General features: G+C 56.5%; 1 protein-coding gene and 1 long non-coding RNA gene across 13 annotated transcripts; one reads left to right on the forward strand and one right to left on the reverse strand.

Annotated features, from left to right (window-relative positions):
* Positions 1–245: 245 nt before the first annotated feature.
* On the forward strand, positions 246–22,348 carry NOTCH4 (notch receptor 4). Of its 10 annotated transcripts, none has more exons than XM_025862478.2 (30): positions 246–427; positions 1,174–1,255; positions 1,440–1,732; positions 3,206–3,553; positions 3,629–3,751; positions 3,869–4,105; positions 4,222–4,377; positions 4,694–4,888; positions 6,318–6,431; positions 7,647–7,760; positions 7,848–7,970; positions 8,812–8,971; positions 9,802–9,947; positions 10,218–10,370; positions 10,592–10,709; positions 10,928–11,015; positions 11,338–11,488; positions 12,347–12,531; positions 14,664–14,916; positions 15,152–15,264; positions 16,075–16,598; positions 17,195–17,578; positions 17,684–17,859; positions 18,376–18,595; positions 18,751–18,832; positions 18,926–19,064; positions 19,591–19,886; positions 20,101–20,248; positions 20,753–20,850; positions 21,038–22,348. In XM_025862478.2, the coding sequence occupies exons 1-30, from the start codon at positions 370–372 to the stop codon at positions 21,749–21,751; spliced, it is 5,991 nt and encodes a 1,996-aa protein (XP_025718263.2). In that variant the 5' UTR covers positions 246–369; the 3' UTR covers positions 21,752–22,348. The 10 variants fall into 10 exon arrangements, 9 of the variants coding, with proteins under 9 accessions (XP_025718263.2, XP_025718264.2, XP_073741082.1 ...); XM_025862479.2 differs by having other exon boundaries at positions 18,751–18,823; XM_073884981.1 differs by having other exon boundaries at positions 10,626–10,709; positions 10,840–11,015.
* LOC112816114 (uncharacterized) lies at positions 9,343–21,388 on the reverse strand. Of its 3 annotated transcripts, none has more exons than XR_012375948.1 (5): positions 21,261–21,388; positions 20,720–20,871; positions 18,418–18,569; positions 13,846–13,912; positions 9,343–9,578 (listed from the first exon to the last, which is right to left on the reverse strand). It is a non-coding gene; the product is annotated as an uncharacterized lncRNA (long non-coding RNA). The 3 variants fall into 3 exon arrangements; XR_003206120.2 differs by having other exon boundaries at positions 18,418–18,637; XR_012375949.1 differs by lacking the exon at positions 21,261–21,388 and adding an exon at positions 21,007–21,140.
* Positions 22,349–22,839: the final 491 nt, after the last annotated feature.

The raw sequence follows: 22,839 nt of genomic DNA on the forward strand, positions 1-22,839 counted from the left end.
CCATTCTCCTCTCTAGAAAGGGGAGACCACGCAATAGGGTTCAGTCCCAGCCTCCCCACCAGCCCGGTGCTCGCCTTCTATCACCTACCCTGCAGCCACACAGTCCCACCCGCCCTCTCCCCAGGGTTTGTCGGGGACAGAAGGCCCCTCCCTCATCCCCCTCAATGTTCCCGCACTCCTCCCCCTCCCATCGCTAGGGTGTCCAGGACATTGTGTGACTCAGGAAACAGCTCAGACGTGAGGCTTGCAGCGGGCAGAGGCGGAGGAAGGGGCCGTGAGAGCAGAGGAGGTGGCTGCTGCCTCAGTGAGGGCTCTCAGGGTCCTTGCCTGAGGCGGCCAGGGGTCTGGGTTTGGGGCAGGGGCTCTGGGATGCAGCCCCCTTCACTGCTGCTGTTGTTGCTGTGTCACTCAGTCGTCGAGAGCAGAGGTGAGGCATGGGGCGGGAGAGGTGGGGGACCCATCTTCCTTGAGAGGGTGTCAGTGGGTTGGGGGCAGGGGACACTGGATGGAGGAGAGTTTCACACAGGGAGGGAGGACTCTGCCCCTGGAGCTGCACAAACCAGGCTTTGGGGCCTGTGCCAGGGGCGGTGACATCAGGGGATGGGTGGGAGGGTGCCCGCCCCCCGGGGAGAACCCAGCTGACCTTGGAGCTGGGGGACAGCAGGCCCTCGCAATCACATTCAGGAGGTGAAGGGGGAAAAAACTGACCACCTGCTAGGGGAGGCTACGACAAGAAAGCAGGAGATGGAGACATGGGAAGGTCAAGGGCTGACCAAGTCCCTTTCCCAGTCCAGCTGTCCCCACCCCCCGGATGGCTCAATGCTGGGCCCTTCCGGGAGGAAATCCCTTCAGTCTCAGCCATTCACCTTCCTGGCGTCCCTGGGGCCCCCCTCCTGAGCCCTGTTGTCCTGCTTCCCAGGGATGGAGCCTGCGGCTGGACTTGGGAGGCTGGAGAACAAACAGGAAAGGGGCTGGGGATTAAGAGCTGAGAGGATCTAGAAGCCTGCGGTTGGGAGGAGGGGCAGCCGGGGCGTGGGGACCAGAAACAGCGGGGACGGTGGCTGACAGCACATGTGTGGAGCTGCTGCAGGCAGGTCCCTCCAGAGCACCCAGAGCAGGCGCCGGGGAGCACAAAGCGCCCCAGTCCCATGCCATCCTCATCTCCACCCCCAGCGCTGCACTGTGGGGGCTTCCCAGGACCCTGTGCCAACGGAGGCACCTGCCTGAACCTATCTCAGGGACAAGGGACCTGCCAGTGAGTGTGCCTCCTGGGAGAGAGAGACTGGAAAGGGGGAGGGAGCGCAGGGCGGAGGCGGGACGGGAAGGAAGGAGAAAGGGAGGCTGCGAAGGCTCCGAAGAGAAAGGAAAGCAAAGGAGGGAGGTGGGAGGGCAAAGAGGGCCCAGGGACGCGAGTCTTCCTCTCTCCTGCCCCCACTCAGGTGTGCCCCTGGCTTCCTGGGCGAGACATGCCAGTTTCCTGACCCCTGCGTGGATGCCCAGCCCTGCCAGAATGGGGGCAGCTGCCAAGCCCTGCTTCCCACCCTCCCAGGCTCCCCCAGCCTTCCCTCTCCTTTGGCCCCCAGCTTCTCCTGCACGTGCCCCTCTGGCTTCACTGGCCGGACATGCCAGGCCCAGCTCCAGGACCCCTGTTCTTCCTTCTGCTCCAAAATGGGCCGCTGCCACATCCAGGCCTCAGGCCGCCCACAGTGCTCCTGCCTGCCTGGTTGGACAGGTGAGCACTGCAGGGGTGGGGGAGAAGGGACAGGCAAGAGCAGGGGGCTGGGAAAGATAGAACTGGAGTCTGAGCGACAGGGAGCCCTTCTGAGGACAGAGCCTGTGAGAATCAAGAAGCCGACTCTTGCTGACCATTTACCGGAGACTGACATTCTCCAGCCCGGCCATACCAGTGGTTAAAATGCTGAAGTATTTCCAAACCCGTCAGTGAATGGCCACGGCCATAGCCCCCTTAGTGCCCCACGCTGGCCCCTTTCCCGGCCCCTCCACCCAGCAGCTAGAGGGTTAACACCTAGCACAAGGTGGTGGGCATCTGAATGGCCTCTATTACTGAGAACAGGGAGCCCATAATAGCACCTGGGAAGACGCGCTGGTGGGAGGGGTAACGAGGGTGGAAAGGATCTGACCCAGAGAGAGGAATGGGTGTCAGTCCTGGGAAGAGGGGTGCAGCCCTGGGGCAAGGTGTGTTAGCCTGAGGAAGCGGTCAGGGGTGCGGAACAGCAGAGAGCCCCTGGAGCGTAAGGCTCCTCTGACCCACCGGGATGGAGCGGACCGGACAGGGCAGTGGAGGCCACAGGGGCGGGAAAGTGCGCAGTGAGCGGTGGACTAGAAACAAGGCTTCTCAAATTTGGCGACGCACAGCAATCACCTGGGAAGCCCTGAACATCCCAGAGAGGCTGATGTAGTGGGGCTGGGGTGGGTCCAGGCATGGAGATGTTTTAACTGCCCGGGTAATCCTGAGGACTCCGGAGTGAGAGAGCAGGCTGTGTGACAACAAGGATCATCAGTGGCAGCTTGCCAGACCCAGTGCTCCGAGCAGGGACTCTGGGCAGCCCTTTCCCAGGCCCAGTGGCAGCCCCGCCACTGCGGAGGCATGTGCCCTCGCACTAGCTCTCCACGTCCTTCGTTGTCAGCTGACGTCCGTATTGAGGACCGGGGGCGATGCTCGGGAGGTGCCGGCTTAGCTCAGTGTCAGCCGCCACCGCGGCCACTGCCCCTGTGCCAACGGCTGCGAGGGGCGTCGCCTCATCATCCGGAACGCCGCACCCACCTAAAGATTAAGGAATCCAGAAGAGGGAGGCCAGACAACTGGCCAAGGGCACACAGCCACTTGTGGCCCAGCAAAGTGCTAAGTCTCCTGCCTGCAGGGGCCGGGGTGGCGGGGGCGGGGGGTGGTTCTCACCTCCCCACCAAGGAAAGGTCACCACAGGAAGGACCAAGATTTTCTCAGGCAGGGCCAATCAGTCAACAGGGCCAGCAGGGCCAATCCCACCAACAACTACAGGTCCTGTTTTCCAGAATGGCCAAACTGAGGCAAGGGGTGGTGCAGCAGGGCAAAGCGGGTATGGGAGGAAAGGGAAGGAAACGTGAAAATCAGCCGCAGAGAAAACCCAGGCAGGGAGCTGGGTTCTCTCGGATGAGCTGGGATTTGTGCAGTGCCACCGACAGCCCCCTCTGTCCTCTGCCTCAGGCGAGCAGTGCCAGGTTCACGACTTCTGCTCGGCCAACCCCTGCATCAATGGAGGGGTGTGTCTGGCCACACACCCCCAGATCCAGTGCCTCTGCCCACCCGGCTTCGAGGGCCATGCCTGCGAACACGATATCAACGAGTGTTTCCTGGACCCTGGACCCTGCCCCAAGGGCACTTCCTGCCATAACACCCTGGGATCTTTCTGGTGTTTCTGCCCCACTGGGCAGGAGGGTCCACACTGTGACCTTCAGCCAGGACCCTGCCCCGCTAGTGGCTGTTCCAATGGGGGCACCTGTCAGCTGGTTCCCGGGAGAGACTCTACCTTCCATCTCTGCCTCTGCCCCCAAGGTGTGTCCTCATCTGCAGCCCCTCTCCCTGGGTAGGGAGTTTCCCTTCCCTCAGCTAATCTCGTGACCCTGTCAGGTTTCACAGGCCCAGGCTGTGAGGTAAATCCAGATGACTGTGCTGGCCACCAGTGTCAGAATGGGGGCACCTGCCAGGATGGGCTGAGCACCTACACCTGCCTCTGCCCAGAGGCCTGGACAGGTGAGTCGTGTAAGCCAAGTCCATGCACCTGCGGCCCAGATGGTCCGCCCCTGGCCTCTCCTCCTCAGAGGGCTCCCAGCTCCAGCCTTTGTCCCCTCCACACCCCGCCCCCTGCAGGCTGGGATTGCTCTGAAGATGTGGACGAATGTGAGGCTCAGGGTCCTCCTCGCTGCAGAAACGGGGGAACCTGCCAGAACTCGGCTGGCAGCTTCCACTGCGTGTGTGTGAGCGGCTGGGGGGGCGTGGGCTGCGAAGAGAACCTAGATGACTGCCTTGCTGCTACCTGTGCCCCAGGATCCACCTGCATTGACCGTGTGGGCTCCTTCTCCTGCCTCTGCCCACCTGGCCGCACAGGTGTGACAGCGGGCGCGGGGAGGTGGCGGTAGAGATGGCAAGTGAGAGAGGCACCAGGAGGGCGGCTGGGGGCTTCAAGCGGCCCCAGGGAGCCTCACGGCCGCCCTTCCCTCCAGGACTCCTGTGCCACATGGAGGACATGTGCCTGAGCCAGCCGTGCCACAGGGAAGCTCAGTGCAGCACCAACCCCCTGACGGGCTCCACACTCTGCCTGTGTCAGCCTGGCTACTCAGGGCCCACCTGCCACCAGGACCTGGACGAGTGTCAGATGGGTGCGTCACTCCCGCCCACATCAGAGCCTCTCCAAGCCGCCAGGCAGCCTCTGCAAATTGTTTTTCAAATGAAATATATAATCATCTCTTTTTTCCTGGTTTTGTCCGGATTTGGCATCCCTTCCCTGCACGGTCTTCTCACCAATGCTCAGCCCTCCAGGCCCCATTTAGTCCTTCTCCATCTTAAAGACACCGGCTCTTTCTCTGATTTGCTCTCATCTGCCACGAACAGGCCCTCACGCCTTCCCTGGCAGTCCGGCCTCCTTGCCCTTCCATGCCGGGCCCCCTCGGACTCCTGACTCTTCTCTCCTCCCAGCCCAGCAAGGCCCCAGTCCCTGTGAACACGGCGGCTCTTGCCTCAACACCCCTGGCTCCTTTGACTGCCTCTGTCCCCCTGGCTACACGGGCTCCCGCTGCGAGGCTGATCACAATGAGTGCCTGTCCCAGCCCTGCCACCCTGGCAGCACCTGCCTGGACCTGCTTGCCACCTTCCACTGTCTCTGCCCACCAGGTACCAGATGCATGGGGCCTTGGATAGAGGATCAGGGGGCTAACCCTGAACGCCCCAGGCATGACCCTTGCAGAACACAAAAGGCCCCAGGCCAGTTGGGGACAGTTACAAAAGAATGCTTCTCATCTCCCCACCCCAGATAAAAACTCTGGGAAACCCGCAGCTCCTAGGAGAAGGCCTGCCACAGATGATAGTGAGCTTGTGCACTGCTCAAGTCTGGGGGTGAGGGGGCAGCATTCATTTCATAGTCATTGTAAAGTGCACAGCCTGGTCCGCTGCACACAGAAGCCAGTCAAGGGAGAGCAGAACACCAGCCTCTGCTCATGCCAACTCAGAACGTTCCTCCTAATCACAGAAAAACTCTCCGCTATAGAGATCGAGTAAACCCCTAAAATCCCGAAGGGCCTGTGTGCTTGGATTTGGTACAACAGAAAAAAAAAAAAAAAAGTGCCACAAGGCTACACCTACCTCCAAGCTAGTTCTAAGGGGGAGAAAAGTCTCTCCAGGGACATAGAGACAGAGCCAATACCAGGAAGCTGAATGAAACCAGAAAAATACTAGCTTATTTTGTGCCAGGTACCACCTGAGCATCTGACCTGCCTTTTGTCATCTTGGCAACAGTCCTGTGAGGTCAAGCATCGTTGCTGTGCCCATTTACAAATGAAGAAACTGAGGCACAGAGAGATTAAGGGAGTTGTCCGGCCAGTAAGTGGCAGGGCCGTGATTCAAACCCAGGGCTTCCATAGATTTAACCACTACACAAAGCAGCCTTTCTCAACTGAGCAGCATCCCAGGTCAAAAGCGGAGAAAACGGTCCAGCAATCCAAGCAAGGAACTGCAAAAGCAGACTCCCCAGGCAAGAAGTGGGAGACAGCTGAGGTTCTGGAGGCTGATCCAGTTTCAGTTCAGGGTGGGACTGTGGATACCAGGACAAGCCTGAAGATACAGGACAAATATGGGACCAACAAACTCCCCAAATGCCCTTCAAATACCCCCCCTTGGAGATTCCTGGTCTCCCTGGCACAGAGGCCTGCTCGGGTAGAACGAGAGGTTTGACTCAGCTCCAAGCAGATGCCCATTTGTCCCATTCGTACCTTGAGGAGGGGGCTCATGAGCCCAGCCGGGTGAGCCTATCTTCTATGCAGAGAATGGCCCCAAAAGGTACTTCCTTGCTGCCCCCACAGGTCCCAGCAGGTGCCCTGTTTCCTGAGCTTTCACAGCTGGAGGGGGCAGGGCTACACACAACAGAGCGGCAGGAACCCCAGGCTCATCTCCCCAACCCGCAGGCAGAGGGCACCCTGGGAGGGGCTGCCTGATGGGGAGCACGTGCTGGTTCTAGAACCCCGGCCTCCGGGGCAGAAGGGGCGAACAGCGCAGGCAGGGCTGACCTGGCTGAGCCTCAGCCCGCACCACACCTCCATGTCCTCAGGCTTGGAAGGGCAGCTGTGTGAGGTGGAGACAGACGAGTGTGCCTCGGCTCCGTGCCTGAACCGGGCGGACTGCCACGACCTGCTCAACGGCTTCCGGTGTGAGTGCCTGCCCGGTGAGTGTGGACCCACTCCAGCCCCCGGCCCCACCCTTGCCCCACAGTCAGGCCCCGTGATCACCCCAGGCCTCTTGAAGCTCACTCTGGCCTGGCCAAGGAGGCCCTCATTTCTCCAACTCCTCTGCTCCCCAAACTCTTTTACATTCCTCAAATCTTCCCTGGATGCTCACCCACCTTCATCTCTGTCCTGCCAAATTGCCCAAACCACACTTTCTAGCCTCCTCCAGAGTCCTCTGTGTGCCCTCCCTGCTCCTGGAGATCCCGGGCTGGTCTTGGGCACTGCTCAAGTGCCTGAGTGGCCCTGAGTTCCCCTGGACCCGGGCAACACTGCCCCAGGCCTTCCTTCTCCAGCTTCCCAGACCCCTCTGTTCCCTGCTCTGATGATAATGGATGTTTTTTGACTACTCCAGGCCAGGCCCTTGGCTGGGTACTTTTCAGGCATTCCCTCGTTTAATCCTTTCAATGACACCATGAGGTCAGTTCCATTATTCCCCTTTTACAGAGGAGGAAACTGGAACCTAGAGAGCTTGAGTAGCTTGCCCAAAGTCACGCGGCTGGCAGGGGGCTGAGCATCATCCCCCCGTCATCTCCACCTGCCCCGGGTGTCTTCTCTGGGAAGCCCTCCAGGTTCACCTTTCCTGGTGAGGGGAAGGGCCAGGACTTACATTTATGCTTTGGATATAATGGATTTTCAGCACTGACACAAATACCCCAGTTATACCTTATTTATATGAAGAACAAAGTCACCAAGTTACTCTCTGTTATGTTCTGAAACTCAAATCACTATTTGAGAAGCCCCCAAACTGGTGCCTCATTATATAATGAAACATGTAGATGAACCCCCAAACCAAGCCATCTGAAACAAGATTCTCTCCATTACAATTTGTAGCGATGTTATTTCTATATATGTAAAAAGAAGACTAAATATCCGTATTAGCTCTAAATTTCTTGTTTAAATCCATGAAATCATACCTGTACAGCTCAGGCACAAATATTTGTGACAAACTCCCTAATAAATCTAGAGAAAGTCACTAAAAAGAAAAGAAGGTAAGAAGGGAGGGAGGGAGGGAGGGAGGAAGGGAGGGAGGGAGGAAGGAAGGAAGGAAGGAAGGAAGGAAGGAAGGAAGGAAGGAAGGAAGGAAGGAAGGAAGGAAGGAAGGAAAGAGAAGACAACCTTTGCCATCTCTCCACACTCACTCCTGGCCCCACCAGGATTCACTGGCTTGCAGTGTGAGGAGGACATCAACGAGTGTGGGAGCTCTCCCTGTGCCAATGGGGGGCAGTGCCAGGACCAGCCCGGATCCTTCCATTGCGAGTGTCTCCCAGGTAAACCAGGGCTCAAACGCTGGAGGGGAGAGTGGGGGAAAAGAGCAGACTTCCAAGCAGGTCCCTGATCTTCCTGCTGTGCCATAGGCTTTGAAGGCCCACGCTGTCAGGCAGAGGTGGATGAGTGCCTGAGCGGCCCATGCCCCGCTGGAGCCAGCTGCCTGGATCTCCCCGGAACCTTCTTTTGCCTCTGCCCCTCTGGCTTCACAGGTCAGCAGGGGAGGTGTTAGAAGGGACTGGCCAGAGAGTTGAGCCCATTTGGGGTGGGGCAGAGGTCACTGCTGGGTTTTTGAGGGTTGGGATGTGAGAAGAGAAAGAGACTGGAACTCCCATGAGTTATTCCATGCACAACCTGCACAACCGCACAAGCTGGGGCTGACTGCAGATGTTATCTGTAGGGCCCACAGCGAGCCCAACATGAATGGTGTGATTAGGGTTCAGAAACAGGATGGGGTTCAACAGGAAGCCATTCATTTGCTTATTTAGCAGGAGCGTATTGTCTCCTCTGCCAGACACAGACACAGTGGAATAAGAGAGTTGCTCCCCTCAACTGGCTTTAAATCTAGTGCAGAGAGACCAAGAAGTCTCTTGTCGGTTATGGTCCGAAGGTGCTCTGGGAGAGGACTGCATAGGATTCTATAGAAGCACAAAGACCAGCGATGAGAAGGCTTCATGGAGGAGGTGATGGCTGAGCTGAGTCTTGAAGAATGAGTAGGAGTTTGTCATGATAGAGCGCTTGTTTTAGCTGCAGGTAACTGCATGCACAATGGTGTGGAGGGAAGAAAAGCACACCCTACTTAAGGAACCACAGGACATCCTGAGCTTAGGGTGTGACAGAGCAAACCTGAGGAGCGCAGCAGTTATAGGAAAATCGTGTCACACAGGGCCCTGTGTATCATCCTGAGGAAGTTAGACCATATCCTGAAGCAATAGGGAGCCACTGAAGGACAGCTTCATGGGGAGTGAGCAAGTTATATGTAAGAAGTGGCTTTGGCCCCATCAAGGACACGGAGGGACTCTGTTTTCTCTCTGCCCCATCTCCCCACCGCAGGTCATCTCTGTGAGGTTCCCTTGTGTGCCCCCAACCTGTGCCAGCCCAGGCAAGAGTGCTATGATCAGGAGGACAAGGCCCACTGCCTCTGCCCCGACGGGAGCCCCGGCTGTGCCCCCATTGAGGACAACTGCACCTGCCACCATGGGCGCTGTCACAGGTAACCCTCCAGGCCTCCCCACGTGCACCGTCCTCCGGTCTTCCTCAGCGAGGGCAGGAGGAGACAGCCAGTGAGCCGCCAGCCTGTGGGAAATGACCGAGAGGGAAGAGGAAGGAGATGGCAAAGTGCTGAGCTCACCGCCAACGTGAGGGCGTGACTAGTGAGTGCAGGCCCATGGGGGCAGAGTCCATAAATCACGGGCGAAACCGAGGGCTAGGGGGTCAGAGCAGAAAGAAAAGCATTAGATCCCAGGGCCAATTCATCATACATTAGACAAATATTGAGCATCTACTATGTGTGGATACTTTTCTAGGCACTGGGGGAACTGCACAGAACAAACGAGACAAAATGTTCTTTTTTTTTGTAAGATTTTTATTTATTTATTTTGACAGAGAGAGAGCACAAGCTGGGGAGTGGCAGAGGGAAGAGCAGAGGGAGAGGGAGAAGCAGGCTCCCCACTGAGCAGGGAGCCCAACGCGGGTGGAGCCCAACGCAGGCCTCAATCCCAGGACAGGATCATGACCCGAGCTGAAGGCAGACGCTTAACCGCTTAACTGACTGAGCCACCCAGGCGCACGAGCACGTCTGTTCTCACGGAGATTTCATTCTAATGAGGAAAGACAGACAATAAACAGTTATAGCAGAAACACACATACATATTCTTACATATAGTATGGAAGGGGGACAATGCTGAGAGCAGAGCCACTGAGGAAAGGGGCCAGAGTCTCAGGACCAAAAAAGAGGTCCTAGGGGTCTGACCATTGGTGAGGGCAGGTGAAGAGAAAAACACCAGAAGAAGAAAAAACCCTCCCCTTTCTCTTCATGACCAGATCCTCGTGTGTGTGTGATGTGGGCTGGACAGGACCAGAATGTGAAGCAGAGCTGGGGGGCTGCATCTCCATGCCCTGTGCCCATGGGGGGACCTGCCACCCCCAGCCCTCTGGCTACAACTGTACCTGCCCCCCAGGCTACACAGGTGAGGCCCTCCCTAAGCCACAGACATTCTGGGCTGGCCACCCTCTAATCAAGAGCAAGGCCAGTGGAGACATGTGTCCAAGGACTCTGGGTCTGGGTCACCACCAAGGAGAACGGGGCCTGAGCTGCAGGGAGGGAACACAGGTGATGTGCGGGAGACAGTAAGAAAAGACAAAAGGTTGGATGGGAGAAAACAGAGATGGGGATGAGGGAAAGGAAGGGGCAGGGAAGTAGAGGATTCCCTTTCTCAGACCCCACTCATTTCCCTCAGGGCCTACCTGCGGCGAGGAGGTGACAGCTTGTCACTCAGGGCCCTGTCTCAACGGTGGCTCCTGTAACCCCAGGCCTGGGGGCTATTCCTGCACCTGCCCTCTGAGCCACACTGGGCCCCGCTGCCAGACCAGCACTGACCACTGTGCCTCTGGTGAGTGCCCACTGTGTCCTCCCGCTGGGCCACAGGAGGAGAGAGGAACTGGTCAGGGTGTGTCTGTGCCGTAGGAAAACAAATTAATTGGGCACCATGATGGGGTGCTGTTTTGACGGGCGCAGCAGTGGGGGGTGCGTATGTCCTGTGCGTGGTGTGACTAAGGCCACAGGCCAGGTTACAGGCAAGGAACCCCACCCCTCACAGCCTCCTCTCTCCAGCCCCGTGCCTCAACGGGGGTACCTGTGTGAACAGGCCTGGCACCTCCTCCTGCCTCTGTGCTGCGGGTTTCCAGGGCCCACGCTGTGAGGAAAGGACCCGTCCCAGCTGTGCAGACAAGTGAGCAAAGACCCCAAGAGGAAGGGAGGGGGCCCCTCAGCCTCCCCACCCTTCCTCTCCATCTCCTCTGGGACTCCAGGCTGCCTCACATTCCATATCCCACACCCTTTCACCCTGCCTCCCTTTCTAGTTCCCCATCTCACCACCATGTCCCACACTCCCTCCCTTTTGATTGCCCGGACTTCCTCCCACTGTGCCCTGTGCCTGTCCTGTTCCAGCCCCTGTAGGAACAGGGCAACCTGCCAAGATGGCCCTCAGGGTCCCCACTGCCTCTGCTCCCCTGGCTACACGGGAGGCAGCTGCCAGGTGAGGGGTGCTGAGCCAAGTGTGCTGAGGCGGTAGTGGGAGGGTCTCCGGTTCTAGAAGACAGAGCAGGGAGCTGGGGAGAAGTATCCACAGGAAAGGGGGTTTGGGATCTGGGAGTGGAGGTCTAGCTTGAGGTTTGCTTGGAACAGAAGGGACGTGAGTATCACAGGAAACCAGGGTGGGGGAGGGGAGCTATCACCTGGCCCCAGGCCATTCAGGAGAGAGTCCGGGAGGTGAGGATTTTGAGGAGCTAGCCGAAGACCATCTCTGGGCCGAGAAACATGATATTCTGTCCTGCCTCATGCTCCCTCCCAAACCTCAGACTCTGATGGACTTATGTGCCCAGAAGCCCTGTCTACACAATTCCTACTGCCTCCAGACTGGGCCCTCCTTTCAGTGCCTGTGCCTCCAAGGATGGACCGGGCCTCTCTGCAACCTGCCACTGTCCTGTCAGAAGGCCGCTCTGAGCCAAGGTACTAACCCAAGGACCAACTGGGGAGCAGATAAAGAGAGAAAGGGTGTCCCCCTCTACCTGATCCCTGAGGGCATCCACACACAACATTTGGCCAAAACAACCAAATAAGAGTCAAAGTAACACAGAACAAACATTATGACTGATTCTACAGCCTCACTCTTGGGGCAACCTAACACAACTCAACTTCTATCACCATGCTCAACACAACTCAAGCAACACCAACCAGTCCAGCCAACAAGACTCCAGGTTAACACAACTACTGGGACATAACTCAACGTGAAGCAACTCAACTCTGTCATTACCATCATAATGCATCTAGAGTAGATCACACTGAACCCAACTGCACTCAACTCAACTGCTGCTCCCCACTCACTTGGATGTTATGTCAACCCCCTTGTAAAAGAATACGCCCCTTATTCATATGAGGCTTAATATGAGCAGAACTCAGGAAGGAGCCTCCTGTGGGGTTAGGGGATGGGAATCCCAGTGAGAAAACATCAGGGGATGCAAATTCAGGGGACAGACTTGAGCCATTAATTAACCCCCCCACCCCCAAAGTTTCCTTTGAGTTCTTGCTTGCCTGAGACTTGTTTTAAACCAAGAATACAGTTGCTTATAATGGTCTAATAAGTTTAACAAGAGGTATCTCTCTCCATTCTGGCAGAACAGGCAGGAGGGGGATCTTGATGTTATAACCTCTTCAGCACCAGAAGTCACTGACTCCTCAGGCTCCAAGTGGCCTCCACCCACCCCAGGAATGTTAGTGATCCCCAAGAGCCTCTCTGCTCCGTCTGGGGCCCCAAGAACCTTTCCACCCCACTTAGCTGTGCCCATCCCTGTCTGCCTCTCTCCTCAGGCACAGAAGTTTCTTCCCTGTGCCAGAATGGAGGCCTCTGCATCGACAGTGGCTCTTCGTATTTCTGCCGCTGCCCTCCTGGATTCCAAGGCGGTATATGCCAGGACAGAGTGAACCCATGTGAGTCCAGGCCCTGCCAGCACGGGGCCACCTGCATAGCCCAGCCCAGTGGGTATCTATGCCAGGTGAGCAGGTCTAGAGAAGAGCTGGGGAGGGGAGACAAGGGTGGGCTGCACAGGGCGGAGGGGGGGGCACTAGGGCAGTGCCACTGGGAGGGGCACTGATGGATTCATCTCCCTTTCCTTTCTTTACCCCACACATCCAACCCACCACCAAGCCCTGTTCTTTTGCATCCTAAATCTTTCTCAACTCTGTCCTTCCTCCTTCACCCTTTGTCCCATTGCCTGTGGGGCATAATCTGTGCAGGCCTGGAGCACCCTGTCCCTGCCCACGAACTTGTCTGCCTGGAGGCTCAGCCTTTACTCAACCATCAGGGTGCTCTGTGGAAAATGTTAAGCTGACCTGTCACTCCCCTGCTTAAAACGCTTCAGTGGCTGCCCACCTCTTTGACAGTGAAGTTCGAGGCCCAAGTGACCCAGCCTGGCCTGACCCTTGGGTCTTATCTCACCCCACCCCCACCCTCCTACTCTCTGCTCCAGCTGCGGCTGGCTTCCCTACACACCCTGTTTACTGGCTCTTCTGTGCCCTTCCTCACCCCTCTTCCACTGGATGGTGCCCAAGAGGCACCTTGCTCAGGAAAATGCCCCTAACTTCTCTCCAGTCTGGGTTTGGGCCTCTCTCTGGTGGTTCCAGTCACTGAACAGCAGAGGCAAAGCTGGGATTCAAGTCCGAGCAGCCTGATGCCTGATGCCAACTCTGGGGGAGCCTGAACGACTCAGTCGGCATCTGACTCTTGATTTCAGCACAGGTCGTGATCTCTGGGTCATGAGATCGAGCCCTGCATCAGGCTCCTTTGCTGGGCATGGAACCTGCTTAAGATTCTCTCCCTCACCCTCTTTTGGGGGGGAGGTGTCGGTGTCTCTCTCTCTCTCTCTCTCTCAAAAAAAAAAAAAAGGACCCTGACTTTGAATAAAAGGCATGATGTGGATCCCCTAACCATTCTCTATAATTTTTTAATTTTTTTTAACTTTTTGTTATGAACATTTTCAAACATACACAAAAGCAGTGTACTAATTAATAGTGAACACCCCGGCACCCATGACTCAGCTTTACCTCCCTTTTCCTGAGACTCCTTCCGTCAGACATCCCCAAACACCCCGTTCACCTGCTTCTCCCAACCCTCTGGCCACTCCCCGGATTCTCTGTAATCCCCTCTTTCTCCACCCTTCTGAAGCCTTGCTGGCACTGTGCTCTCCTTGCTCTTGCAAAAACTCAGCCCACAGTACAGAACTTCATCAGTGACCCCTCTCCCACTAGCAGAATGGCATGAAACAATCCCCAAATGCTTAAGGGCACCGGTTAGGACATCACAGACTCACACTGAATCCAAGCTCTGCCACCAACTTGTGCAAGTCACTCAGTATTTCCAGGAATCGTTTGCCTTTTCTGTAAAGTGAGAATCAAATGAGATAACACACATGCAGGGTTTGGGGGAGAGTTTTATGAGGTTATGTATAAAAATCATGTAATAAATGCTAGCTAGTCTCTCTCTTCTGGTTGAATGAGAACTTCATGGAAGTGGGGAGGAGTTCTAATTCTCTTCATGTTCCTAGTGCCTAAAACAGTGCCTGGCACAAAGTAGGCATTCAGTAAATGCTTACAAATTAATCAATAAAGGGGCACCTGGGTGGCTCAGTCATTAAGCATCTGCCTTCGGCTCTGGTCATGATCCCAGGGTCCTGGGCTCGAGCCCCTTGTCAGGCTCCCTGCTCTGCGGGAAGCCTGCTTCTCCCTCCCCCACTCCCCTGCTCCTGCTTGTGTTCCCTCTCTGGCTGTTTCTCTCTGTCAAATAAATAAATAAAACCTTTTAAAAAAAATTAATAAAGCATGACAGAGCCTGGTGGAAGTGTGGCTGGGGGAGGGAGATCTTACCAAAAACAGAGCTATTGTTTAGTGGCAATGCACCATAAGATGCTTTGGGACTGCTGGAGGGGCTAAGTTGCACACCACTAAACGACTGTGTATCATGGAGTTGAGACAGAAGGGTTAGGCTACACAGGGCTGTGATGGATGGTGAGTTAAATGATGCTTTGAACTGGAAGGTGGGAGAGAGCCGGGCAGACAATCTTGAGCTGGGTCCCCTGTAGTGTTGGGATGGGCTGGATGACTGGTTCCGTCTGACCCTCTTTGCCCACAGTGTGCCCCAGGCTACAGTGGACAGAACTGCTCGAAGGAATCCAATGCTTGTCAATCCCAGCCCTGTCACAACCATGGGACCTGCACCCCCAAACCTGGAGGCTTCTCCTGCACCTGCCCTCCAGGCTTTGTGGGGCTGCGCTGTGAGGGGGACGTAGACGAGTGTCTGGACCAGCCCTGCCACCCCACAGGCACGGCAGCCTGTCACTCTCTGGCCAATGCCTTCTACTGCCAGTGTCTGCCTGGATACACAGGTGAGGCCTGGGAAGGTGTGTGCAGTCCCTTCTGTGGCACAACCGAGCTCACAATCCCCACCCACAAGGCAACCTAGTCAACATGTCCATCCCCCTGCCTCCACACCGCACCCCAGAGAATAAGCCCCAGGATCCCTCTGCCCATGCATGTAGTGCTGGGTCAATTCCCAGGAATGAGCTAGGAAGGAGGCAGCGACCAAAGCCGTATGTGACATCTAATCCCACCCCACCACAGGCCAGTGGTGTGAAGTGGAGACAGACCCCTGCCAGAGCCAGCCCTGCTCCCATGGGGGGTCCTGTGAGACTACAGTGGGACCACCCCTGGGCTTCACCTGTCACTGCCCCCAGGTGAGTGACTGCAAAGCTGTCTTCCCTGTTGCCCCCAGCACTGATGCAAGGCGAGAATGCCTGAGCTGGGGTCCTAGAGGGTAATTCTTGGCGAAAGCTAGCCCATGCTACGGGGTGAGTGACTCAGAAGCAGTTCAGGGGGAAAGGCAGGGTCAGGTGGTAGCACAAATGGAATTTTCGGAAATCATGGGCACTGCCTAAGAGAAGGCCCCCAAGTCAAGCTGGGTGAGACCCTGGAAAGTTCTTTTACCTGTGCATGCGTGCGTGTGTGTGTGTGTGTGTGTGTGTGTGTGTGTTTATGGACCTCAGATGCATGAAATCAGGTTAATCATAAGCCTTGGATCATGATACAGTAACATCATTGGTTTGTGCACAGCCTTCTTTGTATTTTTCTTATAACGTAACACCCCATAAACCTAACCTAAGAATTACCGTAGCAGTGATAACTCATGTACTTATGTCTTTCTCTATCCTGTTCCCCTTCCAGAGAAAGAGAAAGTATATAATCCTAAGTCCAAAGATGAAGATAATATTAATTTAATTACTACCACTCTCTAAGTGCTTAGTCTCCTAGGTTGTTGCCACAGCTGTGGTTCATCCATTTTCATCACTGTGTAATATGCCATTGTGTGAAAATACCATGGACCATGGTTTCAACATCTATAAAATGATGAACTTGAGGTTCTCTGAGGCCCCTTCCAGATATGAGACTATAGAACCCTCTGAATTATCTTAACCCAAGAGTTTGCTTGGCGGGGGGTGGAAAGAATAAGACAAGGGCCTCCACCAATATTTCTCTCCTCTCCACAGGGTTTTGAGGGCCCCACCTGCAGCCACAGAGCCCCCTCCTGCGGCCTCCATTACTGCCACCATGGTGGCCTGTGTCTGCCCTCCCCCAAGCCGGGCCTCCCACCCCACTGTGCCTGCCTCAATGGCTACGGGGGCCCTGACTGCCTGACCCCACCAGCTCCTCACGGCTGTGGCCCTCCTTCTCCATGCCTACACAATGGCAGTTGCCTAGAGACCCCCGGGCTGGGGGCCCCAGGTTTCCGATGCTCCTGCCCTCCCAGCTCTCCAGGGCCCCGGTGTCAGAGGCCCGGAGCAAAGGGATGTGAAGGCAGAGGTGGAGATGGGGCCTGTGACGCTGGCTGCAGCGGCCCTGGAGGAAACTGGGATGGGGGAGACTGCTCCCTGGGGGTCCCGGACCCCTGGAAGGGCTGCCCCTCCCACTCCCGGTGTTGGCTTCTCTTCCGGGATGGGCAGTGCCACCCGCAGTGCGACTCTGCAGAGTGTTTGTTTGATGGCTACGACTGTGAGACTCCTCCGGCCTGCACGTGAGCCTGAAACCCTGACTTGGGGGTGGGGGCGGGGAGGGCAGGGTGAGGCAGGAGGAAGGACACAGATGCCTCTGGGTTGCAGTGTGACCACAGCCTCAGGCTCCAGGGAGTTTCCACCCTAATAACTGTTGCTAAGTAGGGGTAGAAGACACTAGGCTCCTGCCCAGGGGAGGAGGGCAGCATCACTATTTAACATGGGGACCGGGAAGGAGGGTACTGCCTCTGTCTGGGCTCCTCTCTAAGAGCTGTGGGAGCTCTGGCCTCAGGCCTCTTTCTCTATGCCCCGTTGCCATGGAGGATCTCCCCTAGCAACCAGCACCCCTGAGGGAAAAGGGCCTTGGACTCTCCTTCAGGGAGACAGGAGAGCTTGGGACAATGGGAAGAGGGGACAGTCTTAGGAGACAAAGGCATCACAGACATTAGAGGGTCTGGGCTACCTGCCATCCAGGGCCTGACCAAGCCCACTGCTCCAGAGCTCTCCCCACTTAGCAACCAGTGCCCTAGAGGCAGTGGAATATCAGGCATCTCTCTGGAATGAAGAAGGAGGTCAGGTTTCTTTGGGGATCCTGAGTCCCCCTCTCCTCACCCCACAGTCCAGCCTATGACCAGTACTGCCACGATCACTTCCACAACGGGCACTGCGAGAAAGGCTGCAACACTGCCGAATGTGGCTGGGATGGGGGTGACTGCAGGCCTACAGATGGGGATTCAGAATGGGGGCCCTCCCTGGCCCTGCTGGTGGTGCTGAGCCCCCCAGCCCTGGACCAGCAGCTGCTGGCCCTGGCCCGGGTCCTATCCCTGACTCTGAGAGTGGGGCTCTGGGTAAGGAAGGATAGTGATGGCAAGGACATGGTGTACCCCTATCCTGGGGCCCAGGCCGAAGAGGAGCTAGGAGGAGCCCTGGACCCCTCACATCAGGAGAGAGCAACCCCTCACACACAGCCTGTGGGCAAGGAGACGGACTCTCTCAGCACCGGGTAAGAAGGCCGGGCAGGGGGATGCAGCAGACACCGGTTTTTTGATGGGTGGAGGGAAGGGAGCCAGGGACCAACACAGGCGTCTCTGTGGCGCCTCCCCCACAGGTTTGTGGTGGTGATGGGTGTGGATTTGTCCCGCTGTGGCCCTGACCACCCTGCATCCCGCTGTCCCTGGGATCCTGGGCTCCTGCTCCGCTTCCTGGCCGCCATGGCGGCAGTGGGGGCCCTGGAGCACCTGCTGCCGGGCCCCCTGCTGGCTGCCCATCCTCGTGCTGGCACCGGTAGGTGACCCCCCTCATCTCCCCTGACCTTGCTCCCAGACCCACTTCCATGCCAGCAAGCAGCAATGGAAGCCAAATGACACAGGATTGCAGGGACCCCAAATGTTCTGTGTGGAGACTGACCCTCGTGAACCTCTCATTCTCTAAGTGGATCTCCTCATGGCCCATTTGCTCTTCAATCTCCTTCCTCATTTCCCTACGTACTTTATCCTAACCTTTATCACCTGGTCCATCCTCTCTACTAAATCCAATCATCCCTCTGTCACACAGCTCACGGGACACGAAAGAATCATAACCCATATAGCACTTACTACGTGCCAGGCCTTGTTCTAAGGGCTTTACAGTATCAACTCATTTAATTCTCCCAACAATGCCATGTGGCAGGTACTATTATGATTCCTACTTTGCAGATGAGGAAACTGATGAAAGAAGTTACTGCACTTGCCCAAAAGTCTCAGAGTAGTGCCCAGCCTCACGAGAAATGGTCTCTTTTTGTGACTGTGTCTCTCCCGCCAGCACCACCCACCAACCAGCTTCCCTGGCCTGTGCTGTGCTCACCAGTGGCCGGGGTGCTTCTCCTGGCCCTTGGGGCTCTTCTCGTCCTTCAGCTCATCCGGAGGCGGCGCCGAGAGCACGGGGCCCTCTGGCTGCCCCCTGGGTTCATTAGAAGGCCTCGAACTCAGCCGGCTCCCCGCAGACGCCGGCCTCCCCTGGGTGAAGACAGCATTGGCCTCAAGTAAGAGTGAGGAGGAAAGGGACTCAAGAAGGGGACTCTTTCCTGTGGAGATATTTATGATCAGAAGTTGATGACAGAGGAAGGGGAGAGGGGGAGGAAGGCTGCTGGAAATCCTGGGGACCCTGACGGTCCTCTACCCAAACACCCCCTTCCAGGGCACTGAAGCCAGATGCAGAAGTTGATGAGGATGGAGTTGTGATGTGCTCAGGCCCCGAGGAAGGAGAGGAGGTGGGCCAGGTGAAAGCACTGGGGCAGGAATGGTCCTGAGGTAATGGCAGAGTTGAAGGGACGAGTCATCCTTCCTTCACTGATCTTTGTTCTGATCCTAAGGCTGAAGAAACGGCCTCACCCTCCAAGTGCCCGCTCTGGCCTCTGAGCGGTGACTGTCAGGAGCTCCCCCAGGCAGCCATGCTGACTCCTCCCCAGGAATCGGAGATGGATGTCCCTGACGTGGACACCCGTGGACCCGGTATGTGAGCCAACCCAGACCAAAAAAAGGAAAACTCCCTTTGACTCTTTTAGAATCAGAAAGCCTTTTGATATTAGAACTGAGAAAATTAATGTTAGAGTTAGTGCCTTAGAATAGTGATTCTTAAAGTGTGGTCCCGGGGCAGAAGAATCAGCATCACCAGGGAAATTGTTAGAAATACACATTCTCAGGCTCCACTCCAGAACTACTGACTCAGAAATTTGAGACATTGGAGAATGTGTGTTGTAACCAGCCCTCCAGGTAAATCTGATCCAGACTCAAGTTTGAGAACCACTGCTTTAGAATGTCTAAGAATTAAGGCCTACCGGCTCCTTTTACAGATGAGGAAACTGAAGCACAGAGAAAAGTAAAAAAGTCATTTGACAAAAGCCACACAAAATCAAGAGCCAGAGCTGGGCTTCCTGACACCTCAGGCTACGATTCTCCCTGAACCTCTATGCTCTCCTCTCCCAGTTATGTCCTTTTGATTGACTTGTCTCCCATTCTTCATGTCTCCCACCCACAGATGGGGTGACACCCCTGATGTCAGCAGTTTGCTGTGGGGGAGTGGAGTCCAGGACCTTCCAGGGGGCATGGTTGGGAAGCCCTGAGCCCTGGGAACCCCTGTTGGGTGGAGGGGCCTGTCCCCAGGCTCACACTGTGGGCACTGGGGAGACGCCCCTACACCTGGCTGCCCGATTCTCCCGGCCAACCGCTGCCCGCCGCCTCCTTGCGGCTGGAGCCAACCCCAACCAGCCAGACCGAGCAGGGCGCACCCCTCTTCACACCGCTGTGGCTGCTGATGCTCGGGAGGTTTGCCAGGTCAGTGCATACCGGGGTCGCTAAGGGGAACAGGGGGCAAACTCCTAAGTAAAGCGAGGAAAAGCATCCCCTAGGGTTTGGCAGAGAGGAAGGTGATGTGAGATTGGGGATCTGAAAGAGAAACAGATGACCATATACGGATTTGGAGCTGATTAAGAGTGTGAGCTAGCTGTCCAGGACATACCAGGGTCACTGGCCCTCTCTGGACCCCCAGCTCCTACTCCGCAGCAGACAGACTGCAGTGGATGCACGGACAGAGGACGGGACAACAGCCCTGATGCTGGCCGCCAGGCTGGCGGTGGAGGACCTGGTTGAAGAACTGATCGCAGCCCAAGCAGATGTGGGGGCGAGAGATAAATGGGGTACGGATCTGGAGAGGTTGGAGTTGTGCTATGGAGAAGTGGCACAGATGGGGTGTGAGATAAGATGCAAAAAAAGGAAGCAGCAGAGGGACCAACTGGAGACTGGGGGATTCCCTCCCACCTAGCTGTCCCGGTGGTAAATCTGCGGGGCGATGTCAGTATGGAACTCTATCCCTATTCAACAACATACACACACCGCCCTAGCCCACTGGAAACTAGGCTGAGGAAGGAGTGTCTGGGAGAAGGGGCAGAGGTCTAGTGGGGGGAGGTCTCCCGGTCCCACCGAGCCCAGAACAATGCCCCATTGTCCCTCCCGCGCGCCGGTGACGTGACGAGAAGCAAGGCTTCCTGCCGGCCGGCGGTCACCCGGGCAACGCTTCCGCCTTTGAGGTAACCCCGCGGGCCCAAATAAGTCCTTCCCCCAAAACCAGAATCCGTGGGAAAGAGGAACGCAGGCGTCTGTTCCCCAACCTCAGAGTAACAACCACCCACGTCGTCTTCTAGGAAAAACCGCGCTGCACTGGGCCGCCGCCGTGAACAACGCCCGGGCCGCCCGCTCCCTTCTCCAGGCCGGAGCCGATAAAGACGCCCAAGACAGCAGGGTTAGACCGGGAGCTGGTTCCCTACAAACACAAAACAAAACGGGGCGTGGGAGAGGCGGAAAGCGCGGGAACGCCACCCAACCTGAAGGGGGAAGGGCCAGTGGCCAAGTGGGTGGAGCCCGGAAGAGCCACCCTGTGGGCGTGGACCTCCCTGACCTCGCCCCCCTGGCTATTTCTTCCGGCATAGGAGCAGACGCCCCTGTTCCTCGCGGCCCGAGAAGGGGCGGTGGAGGTAGCTCAACTGCTGCTGGGCCTGGGAGCAGCCCGGGGACTGCGGGACCAGGCTGGGCTAGCGCCCGGGGACATCGCCCGCCAGCGCAACCACTGGGATCTGCTGACGCTGCTGGAGGGGGCGGGGTCACTGGAGGCGCATCACAAAACCACGCCGGGCCGGGGGGCGGGCCCCTTACCCCGCTCGCGGACCGCGTCGGGAAGCTTGCCCCCGCGTGGGGGCGGGGCTCTGTCGCGCTGCCGGACTCTGTCGGCCGGAGCCGGCCCGCGTGGGGGCGGAGCATGTCTGCAAGCCCAGACTTTGTCCGTAGAATGGGCCGCGCGTGGGGGCGGAGCCTACTCTCATTGCCAGAGTCTTTCGAAAGGAGGAGCAGGAGGCGGCCCGCCCCCAGGAGCCCGTAGGTTTTCTGCAGGCATGCGCGGGCCTCGGCCCAACCCAGCGATAGTGCAAGGAAGATCCGGGGTCGCTTCCGGGAGCGGGGGTATGGCCTCGGCTGATGACTGGCCCTGCGATTGGGTGACCCTGGGAACCTGCGGCCCCACCTCCAACACTCCGATCCCGCCTCCCTGTCTTACGCCGTCCCCGGAGCGGGGATCCCCTCAAGTTGCCTGGGGTCCCCCGACCCACCAAGTAATACCTTTAAATGCGGGAGGCGAGGGTCAAAAATAGGACGCTACGTGACAGGGAGGGATTCTGAAAGTGGGCACCCATTATAGGACAGTCTGGAAAGACTCCAGATTTTAAGATCCTGAAGCCCCAAAAGTGAGGGGTCATGAGTATGCTGTCCTCCCCAAATGAGTGTTTGCCCACTCCGTCTTCCACGTAGAGAAACTGCAGCCCTGGAAAAAGGGTTTAGGGTGCTGGAATGACGAGGGCCCAGCCCTTCTCCCAGAAAATAAGGGTGAGAGGCTACCGAAGGGTGAAGTGGAACTGGGGAAGTACCTCTGAACTGGAACCAGTAACTGCAGACATATAGGATGTAAGACGTTCTTTCCTGTATATGGTATCCAAAGGAAGCCTCTATCACCCATTACAGCCACCTCCCACAAATGGCTGACAAATATTTATTGAGTGCCCACTATGTGCCAGGCACTGGTGTAGGTGCTGAAGTGGGGGGGGGGGCAGGGACCACTCCGGCTGATGATTCCTTGCACTCTCCCCACTTCCCTCCTCAACAAACCATCGCAGGGATGAGGCGCCATTCTTCTGGTCACCACTGTATTTAAGAAAAACTGTCAACCCATAATAAAGCTTATTTGAAGTCAACCTTTTTTTGGATGAGTTGAGTGGAATGGGAAAAAATATGGAAATGACTGCATAGTGTTTTCAGAATTTTGTGCCCTAAGGTCAAAGTCATCCCTTTGGATGGAGCTTTAAGTACAGTTCAAGAACAAGAATAAGTAGATTTGGGGGTACTGTGTTAATTTAAAGTATCATCTGAAGGCAGGAATCTCTCATAGCCCAGGGAGAAACCACACACACACACACACACACACACACACACACACACACGACCATGCATATCCTTTGTCTTCTTCCAAGGGCATTTAGTTATTCCTAAAGCCTCAAATTGAGGAAGATGGAGAGAGCGTCTCAAACATTATCCACCTTTCAGAAACATGGTTATACCTCCTTAATGGTGATGGGCCTGAGACATGGAGGCATGAGGCATTTTGGCTTTCAAGCCAATAGTAACTACCATTTATTGAGCATTCAATATACGCCAAATACTTTTATCACATTTAATCCTCACATCA

This window comes from Callorhinus ursinus, unplaced genomic scaffold (genome assembly GCF_003265705.2).
Source record: "Callorhinus ursinus isolate GAN/ISIS: 27379988/994484 unplaced genomic scaffold, GSC_fseal_2.0 scaffold59, whole genome shotgun sequence".
In the NCBI taxonomy this organism is placed as follows: Eukaryota; Metazoa; Chordata; class Mammalia; order Carnivora; family Otariidae; genus Callorhinus; species Callorhinus ursinus.